At 45.0% G+C, this 11,970-nt stretch overlaps 3 protein-coding genes across 3 annotated transcripts in view; 1 reads left to right on the top strand and 2 right to left on the bottom strand.

Annotated features, from left to right (window-relative positions):
• The window catches only part of LOC144483844 (uncharacterized), a 168,081-nt gene that overhangs the window by 118,321 nt on the left and 37,790 nt on the right, over positions 1-11,970 (bottom strand). The gene's annotated exons all lie outside the window — the stretch shown is intronic.
• LOC144483839 (uncharacterized) overlaps positions 1-11,970 on the top strand; it is a 259,901-nt gene that overhangs the window by 47,957 nt on the left and 199,974 nt on the right. The gene's annotated exons all lie outside the window — the stretch shown is intronic.
• On the bottom strand, positions 9,622-11,854 carry LOC144483792 (uncharacterized). The gene is made up of 3 exons (XM_078202332.1): positions 11,815-11,854; positions 10,495-10,922; positions 9,622-10,035 (listed from the first exon to the last, which is right to left on the bottom strand). The coding sequence occupies exons 1-3, from the start codon at positions 11,852-11,854 to the stop codon at positions 9,622-9,624; spliced, it is 882 nt and encodes a 293-aa protein (XP_078058458.1).

Below are 11,970 nucleotides of genomic sequence, written 5' to 3' on the forward strand. Positions count from 1 at the left end.
GTCCTAATCCGACCCTGCACTTCCAAGAATTTAGAAATCTCATCCTTAATGATGGATTCTAGAATTTTGCCAACAACTGAGGTTAGGCTAATTGGCCTATAATTTTCCATCTTTTTTCTTGTTCCCTTCTTGAACAGCGATTTTCCAATCCTCTGGGACTTTCCCTGACTCCAGTGACTTTTGAAAGATCATAACTAACGCCTCCACTATTTCTTCAGCTATCTCCTTTAGAACTCTAGGATGTAGCCCATCTGGGCCCGGAGATTTATCAATTTTCAGACCTTTTAGTTTCTCTAGCACTTTCTCCTTTGTGATGGCAACCATATTCAACTCTGCCCCGACTTTCCTGAATTGTTGGGATATTACTCATGTCTTCTACTGTGAAGACTGACGCAAAGTACTTATTAAGTTCCTCAGCTATTTCCTTGTCTCCCATCACTAGATTACCAGCGTCATTTTGGAGCGGCCCAATGTCTACTTTTGCCTCCCGTTTGTTTTTAATGTATTTAAAGAAACTTTTACTATCATTCCTAATGTTACTGGCTAGCCTACCTTCATATTTGATCCTCTCCTTCCTTATTTCTCTCTTTGTTATCCTCTGTTTGTTTTTATAGCCTTCCCAATCTTCTGACTTCCCACTACTCTTTGCCACATTATAGGATCTCTCTTTTGCCTTGATGCATTCCCTGACTTCCTTTGTCAGCCATGGCTGCCTAATCCCCCCTCTGATAACCTTTCTTTTGTTTGGGATGAACCTCTGCACTGTGTCCTCAATTACTCCCAGAAACTCCTGCCATTGCTGTTCTACTGTCTTTCCCACTAGGCTCTGCTTCCAGTCGATTTTTGTCAGTTCCTCCCTCATGCGCCTGTAATTACCTTTATTTAACTGTAGAACCTTCACATCTGATTCTGCCTTCCTTCTTTCAAATTGCAGACTGAATTATGATCACTGCTTCCTAAGTGTTCCCTTACTTTAAGATCTTTTATCACGTCTGGCTCATTACATAACACTAAGTCCAGAATAGCCTGTTCCCTCGTGGGCTCCATCACAAGCTGTTCCAAAAAGCCATCCTGTAAACATTCAATGAATTCCCTTTCTTTGGGTCCACTGGCAACATTATTTACCCAGTCCACCTGCATATTGAAATCCCCCATGATCACTGTGACCTTGCCTTTCTGACATGCCCTTTCTATTTCGTGGTGCATTTTGTGCCCCTGGTCCTGACCACTGTCAGGAGGCCTGTACATAACTCCCATTATGGTTTTTTTGCCTTTGTGGTTCCTCAACTCTACCCACACAGACTCCACATCGTCTGACCCTATGTCGTTTAGTGCTATTGATTTAATTTCATTTCTAATTAACAAGGCAACCCCGCCCCCTCTACCCACCTCTCTGTCTTTTCGATAGGTTGTGAATCCCTGGATGTTTAACTGCCAGTCCTGAACCCCCTGCAACCACGTCTCTGTGATGCCTACCACATCATACCTGCCAGTTTGTTAAGGTTCATCTTTCTGGGGAGTTAACCTTCCCTTGAGTCTTTGATTAAAGGCATTTTTGGAAGTTTAAAAACAGGATCACAAGAACGCTTAAGTAATTAATTTTGGTTATTGTTGTTGTAAAGCACATGCTAAGTTTCTCTGTTTGTGTATGGATGATATTTGTGGGTTGAACGCTTCAAGCTTTGAGTTTTTCTGTCTGTGATTTAAATCAAACATTTAAAAAAGGAAGTGTAATTAATAAAATGTTTTTTTTCAAAAGTTATGAACTTGGAGCCATATTTACTGGACAGAGACACCTTTCCAGGATATTTTACTAAACATGCAGGAATTTTAATCCGGATAAAACTCACATGTGAGAATGAGAGTTTTAATTTGTAATGGTTATTTAAAATATGGTACTTATGAAACGACTCTGACCAATCCTGTGTTGGATTGATCTTGGGTTAAACTTCCTGTCAGGTCCAAAGATTTATTCCTGACACAACACAATGAAAAGGAAAATTCTGGAATTGGATACTGAAGAAAAGAGTTTAAAAGGAGAGATTATTAAATAGAAATGTTCCCAGACCGTGTGGTCATTAGATTGAAACAAAGGAAGGGTGCTGACATCCATTTGAAAACTTTTAATCCACCCCTTTCAAACTCAGTCTATGTACAAAGAAAACGCCAAGGATGGTAGATAAGGGGGTCTGGAAAACATCATGATGGTGGCATCTATCTGTTCATGAGATGCTCACAAAGCCCCATGATGCCCAGATACTAATTTCATTGCACCTATATGTAATGTATGTAATCTATCACCATTCTGATTGGATTGTGTCCAGCCGGGATGGGCTGAGTAACTGGATAAGAATTGATGATATTCTGTGTTGGGTGGAGTTGCGCATGGTCAGCCCCTGTGGCTTCTCCCCGCTGGCGTAACTCAATGAACTGTTTGTCGATTGAATCAGGTTTGAGTGTTGAATGATTCTTCTGAGTTCATTCCCCCCCAACACACTGGGTACATTACCACTTCATCCTCGGGAGTGGCCTGATAGGCCGTGGTCCAGACTACATGTGGCCCTTGGGGGGCCTTTCATGAATCACATGTTTTTGCTTGTTGTAGATGCACATTCAAAATGCTTGGAAGCACAGATCATGAGTAATATTACAGGGCAATTAGGACTAGTTTAGTGGTAAAAACTGGGCGGCATGGACAAGTTGGGCCGAAGGGCCTGTTTCCATGCTGTAAACCTCTACGACTCTAACTACCTTTTTTGTGCCCTGAAGTTCCCACAATTGGAAAGCAGCCAGATTAGTTAAATAGACAGCCTTAATTGTGAGACAATTAAATAATAAATGATTCATTAATACATATGTTATAAAGGCTGGAAATGTAAATTTGAACACAAGTTTATAACTTAGAATTATAAACACATTAAGAATGGTTAAAATGCTGTGGGAATTATCAGATGTTCCCTTCCCATGCTGACAGAATAAAGAAAGATGAAAGGACTTGTTAACCTTGACTGGAGGGAATGAATCGGCTCCTGTTCAAGATGTCTCAACATTGAATGACTGATGTGAACCAATTATCGGTCGACCCAATTATCAGGCTACCCCAAGCTAAGAGATATCGTTTGAGAGAAAGATATGTCTTAAAATTAAGACAATGTGTGCAATTAGCTAAAAACCAAATCAATTTCATTATTGACAAGTTAAAGACCAATTCACTAATTCCTAACAATTAGCTGAGGATGGCTTTCTACATTCTTAAAGTATAAAAAAGGGGATTCGAGAAACCAATTCAGTAAAAGTGTTTAAAAGTTAACTTTTTTTATAGTTTGTTTATTAGTGTCACACATAGACTTACATTAACATTGCAATGAAGTTACTCTGAAAATCCCCCAGTCGCCACAGTCTGGCGCCTGTTTGGGTAAACTGAGGGAGAATTTAGCATAGCCAATGTACCCAACCAGCACGTCTTTCGGACTTTGGGAGGAAACTGGAGCACCCGGAGGAAACCTGCACAGACACGGGGAGAATGGGCAAACTCCGCACAGCCAGTGACCCAAGCCGGGACTCGAACCATCTGCTGTGAGGCAGCAGTGCCTCACACTGTGCCCTACAGAGAGACGTTGGGAGCTGTTAGTTTTACAAGTTATCCACGTTTTCAGAGCCATCACTTCATGTCCTGGTTTGAGAAGGATGGAGAAGTTAAAGTTCAGCTTTCCTCCTTTTGCTGTTGATCCATACTTTGCTTTTTTATCTTTCTGTCTTGTTACATTTTTAATGGTTAATAAACTTTCTGAATTCACCGTTTAAAATACCCTTTCTTGCCATATGGTTAAGTCACTGGAACCTGGTGTGATTTACGATTAGGGAAGTTATTGTAAACAAGAGAACCCCCATAAATCTTAGTTCAAACAAATCAAAGTTCTTACAAATGGAATGTTATCCTTTATTCTGAGAGATATTGAACATAGAAGTAAAGATGTTCTGCTTCAGTTGTGCAGGGCGTTGCTGAGATTGCACCTTGAACACAGGGTACAATTTTGTCTCCTATTAAACAAAGGATATAAATGCATTGGAAGCAGTTCAGAGGAGGTTCACAAGATTGATTCCCAATCCAGTAGTGTGAAACATTAACACTGTTTCTCTCTCCACAGATGCTGCAAGACGTGTTGTGTTTTTCCAGTTCTTTCTGTATTTATTTTAGATCTACCTGTAGTGGGAGGAAAAACACTATTTACTATCCAGGATAAAATAAATGTCCTTTCAGTGGAAATGTGCTCTCCCAGGCTCAAAGAGCATCAACCCACTGGAAGCAAAGTCGTGTGACCGGCCAGTCCAACAGAAAGAAACCCTCCGACCCTCCCACTTCACCTACTGTCAGAATGAACATGGTTCAGTCCTGGATGTGATCAACAGCAGCAATAACAGCAGAATCCAACCCCTGTCATCACTTGTGAACTCGCTGGTGTCTCCGCAGGCTGGATGGCTGAGTGAATCCCTTCCCACACACGGAGCAGGTGAACGGTCTCTCCCTGGTGTGAACTCGCTGGTGTTCCTGCAGGTGTTCACGCAGAGAGTGATGGGAGTGTGGAATGAGCTGCCGGATAAAGTGGTAAATGCGGGGTCACTTTTAACATTTAAGAAAAACTTGGACGGGTTTATGGATGAGAGGGGTGTGGAGGGACATGGTCCAAGTGCAGGTCAGTGGGACGAGGCAAAAAATGGTTCGGCACAGACAAGAAGGGCCAAAAGGCCCGTTTCTGAGCTGTGATTTTCTATGGTTCTAAGGTGGGATGACGTTCTAAATCTCTCTGTGCAGTGCTAGCAGCTGAACGGTCTCTCCTCAGTGTGAATGTGCTGGTGGATCATCACACCCCGAGAACTTTTGAAACCACTTCCACAATCCGAGCATTTAAAGGGGATCTCATTGGCGTGAGTGAGATTGTGGCTCAGCAGGCGAGATGAATGAGTGAATTCCTTCCCACACACAGAGCAGGTGAACTGTCTCTCCCTGGTGTGAACTCACGGTGTGATCACACGGGTTGGATTCTGCTGTTATTGTTTCTGCTCTCAATTACATCCAGGACTGCATTTTGTTCATTCTCACAGTTGGTCAATGGGGAGGGTCGGAGGGTTTCTTTCTGCTGGACTGGCTGGTCTCACAAAGTTTGCCTCCAGTGGGCTGATGCTCTTTGAGACTTGTTGCGAATACCTGGTTTCAGATTTCACAAGGATCACAGAGTGACAGGGTGTTAGGAAGTTCAGAGATATTTAGTCAGCATTTCTGTCTAATACCCCTCAAACGCCCATCCAATTTCCTTTGTAATTGTTTATTGTCTCCACTTCCTCCACCCTCGTAGGCAGCGAGTTCCAGGTCATTACCATTCGCTGCATCAAAATATTCTTCCTCACATCCCCCCCCCGCCCCCCCCTGCATCTCTGACCTGAAACTTGAAATCTGTGTCCCCCCTCGTCCTTGTCCAATCAGCTAATGGGAACAGCTTTTCTTTGTCCACCTTATCTAAACCTGTCAGAATCTTGTCCACCTCGATCAAATCTCCCCTCAACCTCCTTTACTCCAAGGAGAACAACCCCAGCCTGACATTGACAATAAAGAACAAACTAACAGAATATGTTAATACCTGAAATCAAATGGGAATGTTTAATTTCTGTTTGAAAGATATTGTAAATATATTGTCCTGGACAATAAAGAAATTGGAATAATTCACCTTGGGTGTGGTTGAATGAAATATATCAATCTGGTATCCATCTACAGTCTAGTGAAAGGCTGGAATGTGTAGCTGGGATGAATAAGTTGATCACTTTCTCTGGGAGATATTTGCATCTTTGTCCATGAACTTTGTTTTTTAAAAATCCACATTTGAAAGCCCGGCCACTACATGAAATATCAGCACCATAACAGGGGGAGATAAGAAAGACAGACACTCACTTTGATCTTTTCATCAGCACATCTGAGAGTTAAGAATGTGTGACATGATTTTGGGATACCGGAGTGAGTGTGCAGATGTGATTTGTTACATGTGAAAAATAGCAAGCCTAAATTCATGGTGAGATGGAGTGAAGAGCGGGTCCCAAACACACACAGCTACTTGAGACACAGCAGGAGATGAAATGGCTAATGTGGCCAGGGCATTGAGACAACATTGTGACATCATCAAGGCATTGACACACACTCCAGAGAGAAACTGAGTTCAAAACAATCAGGATCCAATTAAACACAATACACATGGACACACAGTGAGGAAAATTACAGTAAAATGGATAATCTATTCATCGAGAAGGAAAGAAGCTGGTGCAGAATGTAGTGTTACAGTCAGCGAGGGTGCAGAAAAAGATCAACTGAATGCGAGGTAGGTCCATTCAAAGGTCTGATGGCAGCAGGGAGGAAGCTGCTCTTGAGTCAGTTGGTACGTGACCTCAGACTTTTGTGTCTTTTTCCCAACGGAAGAAGGTGGAAGAGAGAATGTCCGGGGTGGGCAGGGTCCTTAATTATGCTGGCTGCTTTGCCGAGGCAGCGGGAAGTGGATGGGAGGAGGGAGTGCCGAATGTAGTATTACAGTCATAGCAAGGGTGCAAAGAAAGATCAACTGAATGTGAGGTAGGTCCATTCAAAGGTCTGATGGCAGCAGTGAAGAAGCTGCTCTTGAGTCCATTAATATGTGTCCTGACCCTTTGTAGTTTATTGTGGTCTTGGGCAGAGCAGAATCATAGAAATCATAGAATCATAGAAACCCGACAGCACAGAAAGAGGCCATTCGGCCCATTGAGTCTGCACCGACCACAATCCCACCCAGGCCCTACCCCCATACCCTTACATATTTTACCCACTAATCCCTCTAACCTACGCATCTCAGGACACTAAGGACAATTTTAGCATGGCCAATCAACCTAACCCGCACATCTTTTGGACTGTGGGAGGAAACCGGAGCACCCGGAGGAAACCCACGCAGACACGAGGAGAATGTGCAAACTCCACACAGACAGTGACCCAAGCCGGGAATCAAACCCAGGTCGCTGGAGCTGTGAAGCCATACCAAGCTGTGAAGCCATACCAAGCTGTGATACAACCAGAGAGAATGCTTTCTCTGGTGCATCTGTAAACGTTGGTGAGAGTCATAGCTGATGTGCCAAATTTCCTTAGTCTTCTGAGAAAGTAGAGGCATTGGTGGGCTTTCTTAACTATAGTGTCAGCATGGGGGAACCAGGACAGGTTGTTGGTGATCTGGACACCTAAAAACATGAAGTTCTCGACCATTTCTGTATCGTCCCTGTTGACGTAGATAGGGGCATGTTCTCCACTATGCTTCTTGAAATCGATGACAATCTCCTTCATTTTGTTGACATTGAGGGAGAGATTATTGTTGTCGCACCAGTTCAGCAGGTTCTTTATCTCTTTCCTGCACTCCATCTTGTCATTGTCTGAGATCCGACCCACTACAGTGGTGCCATCAGCAAATTTGAAAATTGAGTTGGAGGAGAATTTGGCCACACTGTCATAGGTGTATAAGGAATATAGGAGGGGCTGAGGACACGGCCTTGTGGGGCACCAGTGTTGAGGATGATCATGGTAGGAGGTGTTGCCTATCCTTACTGACTGTGGTCTGTGGTTAGGAAGACTCGGATTCACGGTGACTTAGCCACTTGGATTCAGAATTGACTTGCCCATAGAAGTCAGAGAGTAATGATGCAAGGATGTTTTCTGGCTGGAGGTCCGTGACCAGTGGTGTTCCACAGGGATCTGTTCTGGGACTTCTGCTATTTGTGGTATATATATCAATGACTTGGCTGAAAATGTGGGTGTGTGGGTTAGTAAGTTTGCAGACGACACAAAGCTAGATGGAGTTGTAGATAATGTAGAAGGTTGTCAAAGGATACAGTGGGATGTAGATCAGCTGCAGATATGGGCAGAGAAATGGCAGATGGAGTTTAATCCAGACAAGTGTGAGGTGCTGCACTTTGGGAGATCAAATGTTCAGGGTAAGTATCCAGTTAATGGCAGACCCCTGAACAGCATTGATGTACAGTGGGATCTTGCGGTTCAAGTCCATAGCTCCCAAAGGTTGCCTTTATTGAGTACAAGAGTCAGGATGTCATATTGCAGCTTTATAAAAGTTAGGTTAGGCCACACTTAGAATATTGCATTCAGTTCTGTTCGCTACATTACAGGAAGGATGTGGAGAATTTGGAGAGTATGCAGAAGAGGTTTACCAGGACGCTGCCTGGATTAGAGGGTATGAGCTATGAGGACAGGCTGGACAAACTAGGGTTGTTTACTCTGACGCGGTGGAGGCTGAGGGGAAACCTGATAGAAGTCTATAAAATGATAAAAGACATAGATTGGGTTGACAGTCAGAATCTTTTTCACAGAGTTGAAATGTCTATTACTAGGGGGCATGCACTTCAGGAGAGACGGGGAAAGTTCAAAGGAGATGTGAGGGGTAAGTTTTTTACACACAGAGTGGTAGGTGTCTGGAACGCACTGCTAGGAGTGGCGGTGGAGGCAGATACGATTGGGGTGTTCAATGGGCTTTTAGATAAGCACATGAATTTGTAAGGAATAGAGGAATATGGACCAAGGGCAGGCAGAAGGGATTAGTTTAATTTGGCATCATGTTCGACACAACATGGTGGGCTGAAGGGTCTGTTCCTGTGCTGTATTGTTCTATTTGTGATCTCCATTTAGAAAAAGGAGTGAGGCAGCAGTGCTAACCACTGGCACTGTGGCACGGTGGTCAGCACTGCTGCCTCACAGCTCCAGGGACCCAGGTTCAATTCCGCCCTCGGTTCTCTGTCTGCGCGGAGTCTGCACGTTCTCTCTGTGTCTGCGTGCGTTTCTTCCGGGTGCTCCGGTTTTCTCCCACATTCCAAAAATGTGTGAGTTAGGTTGATTGGCCGTGCTAAATTAACACTAATGTTTGTGGGGATTAACAGGGTAAATATGTGGGGTTGTGGGAATAGGGCCTGGGTGGGATTGTGGTCGAGGTAGACTCGATGGGCCGAATGGCCTTCTATGATTCTATGAAATAGAGGCACTGGAGAAAGGGCAAGAAAGATTCACAAGAATAATCCCAGAACTGTAATCACTTGTGAAAGCGCTGGTGTTTCACCAAGTTTGCTGACTGAGTGAATCCCTTCCCACAGTCAGAGCAGGTGAACAGCCTCTGCCCAGTGTGAACTCGCTGTGTACCTGCAGGTTGGATGACTGAGTGAATCCCTTCCCACGTACAGAGCAGCTGAATGGCCTCTCTCCAGTGTGAACTCACTGGTGGATCATCATTTCCCGAGAGCTTTTAAAGCCGCTCCCACAGTTGGAGAATTTAAAGGATCTCTGCAGAGTGTGAGTGATGTTCTGTCTCTGCAGTCTGGATAACCGAGTAAATCCTTTCACACTCACCGAGCAGGTAAATGGTCTCTCCCCGGTGTGAACTCACTGGTGTTCCTGCAGGTTGGATGACCATTTAAATCTCTTTGTGCAGTGAGAGTGTGCTGGTGGGACACCAATTAGCTTTTGAAGCCACGCCCACACACAGAGCAGCTGAACGGCCTCTCCCCTGTGTAAATGCACTGGTTGATCATCAGTTCCTGAGAGGTTTTGAGTCCGGCCTCTCAGTCAGAGCATTTAAAGGGTCTCTCCTTGGTGTGAGTAACATTGTGTCTCAGCAAGCTGGATGACTGAGTGAATCCCTTTCCACACACAGAGCAGGGGAATGGTTTCTCCCCAGTGTGAACTCGCTGGTGTATCCGCAGTGTGGATAACCTTTTAAATCTCTTTGTGCAGTGAGAGCAGCTGAACGGTCTCTCCCCAGTGTGAACTCGCTGGTGAATCAACAGTTCATGAGAGCTTTCAAAACCAGTCCCACAGTCAGTGCATTGAAAGGCTCTCTCCTGGGTGTGAGTGCTTTTGTGCTTCAGCAGGCTGGACAACTGAGTGAATCCTTTCCCACACACAGAGCAGGGGAATGGTTTCTCCTTAGTGTGAACTCGGTGGTGTTTCCGCAGATTGGATGAACTTTTAAATCTCTTTGTGCAGTGAGAGCAGCTGAACGGTCTCTCCTCGGTGTGAATGCGCTGGTGAATCATCAGATCCGCAGCACTTTTGAAGCCACGCCCACAGTCAGAGCATTTAAAAGGTCTCTCATTGCTGTGAGTGACTTTGTGTGTTGTCAGACCAGATGACTGAGTGAATCCCTTCCCACACACAGAGCAAGTGAATGGCCTCTTCCCAGTGTGAACTCGCTGGTGTACCCGCAGATTGGATGAGGTTTTGAACCTCTTTGTGCAGTGAGAGCAGCTGAACGGTCTCTCCTCACTGTGAATGCGCTGGTGGATATTCAGATCCGCAGCACTTTTGAAGCCGCTCCCACAGTCAGAGCATTTAAAGGGTCTCTCATTGCTGTGAGTGACTTTGTGATTCTGTAGGTGGGATGGCTGAGTGAATCCCTTTCCACACACAGAGCAGGTGAATGGTCTCTCCCCAGTGTGAACTCGCTGGTGTGTCTGCAGGTGGGATGACCGATTGAATCCCTTCCCACACACAGAGCAGGTGAACAGTCCCTCTGCAGTGTGAAAGCGTTTGTGGGACATCAGTTCACCAGAGCTTTTGAAGCCTCTCCCACAGTCAGAGCATTTAAAGGGTCTCTCCTGGGTGTGGGTGACTTTGTGTTTCAGCAGGCTGGATAATTGAGTGAATCCCTTCCCACACACAGAGCAGGTGAACGGTCTCTCCCCGGTGTGAACTCGCTGGTGTTGCCGCAGGTTGGATGATGTTCTGAATGTCTTTGTGCAGTGAGAGCAGCTGAACGGTCTCTCCTCAGTGTGAATGCGCTCGTGCTCTCTCAGATCCGCAGCACGTTTGAAATTGCTTCCACAGTCAGAGCATTTAAAGGGTCTCTCCTGGCTGTGAGTGACTTTATGTCTGAGCAGGTGGGATAACTGAATGTATCCCTTCCCACACACAGAGCAGGTGAATGGCCTCTCCCCGGTGTGACTGCGTCGATGGATTTCCAGGTCACAGGGGGCTCTGTATCTCTTCCCACAGTCCCCACATTTCCACCGTTTCTCCATGGTTCGGGTGTCCTTGTGACTCTCCAGGTTAAACAGTCAGTTAAATCTCACACAGAACACGGGTACAGTCTCTCCCCGCTGTGGATGCTGCGATGTATTTTCAGGCTGTGTAACTGGTTAAAGCTCTTTCCACACTCAGTTCACTAGAACATTCTCACTCGGGTGTGTCTGCGCCTTGGTGCTTTTCCAGTCACATTGATATTAAAGACCTGTTTTCGCAGACGGAACAGAGAAACATTTCTCCTTCTAGATTCAAAGGCCGATAATATTCAGGTCCGATGAATTGAGTGAGGGTGTCAGATGCTGGTGTGATGTTTGTTTCAAGATTTTGGTCTGTTAATCCTCACCTTCTCATATCCTGTAAACGAGTTTGAAAAATTCAACAATGTCAGCACAGGATAGAAATTCAGAACAGACAATTCTAGTTTCTATGGAACATTCTTTCCTCTCTCATTCCCCAAAAGCTGTGAATCTCCATCCCACACACTCTCCCTCCATTCTCACTCTGCTGTATCTAATATTCACCCTCCCAATTCTCCTGAAGGTGCTGATTGAGGCTGATTGACAGATCCATGCTCACTGCTTCCTGTCCTGGGTAGTTTAACAACACCAGGTTAAAGTCCAACAGGTTTATTTGGTAGCAAAAGCCCCTAGCTTTCGGAGCCTTAAGCTCCTTCTTCAGGTGAGTGGGAATTCCTCACCTGAAAGGGGGAGAAAAGAAAGTGTTTTACTCACAGATGCTGGCCTCTTTTAAGGACTGTTTAACTGTGTCCATTGCACTACTGAACCCTTTAAAATCACAGAACGAGTTTAACAAAAGCAGTCCAACAGTTACTAACCCACAAGGCCTGGGGCTGCGCATGTCCAAGGGAGAGGGGAAGCTGCGCATGT

The sequence above is a fragment of the Mustelus asterias genome, unplaced genomic scaffold, assembly GCF_964213995.1.
Source record: "Mustelus asterias unplaced genomic scaffold, sMusAst1.hap1.1 HAP1_SCAFFOLD_79, whole genome shotgun sequence".
Taxonomy (NCBI): Eukaryota; Metazoa; Chordata; class Chondrichthyes; order Carcharhiniformes; family Triakidae; genus Mustelus; species Mustelus asterias.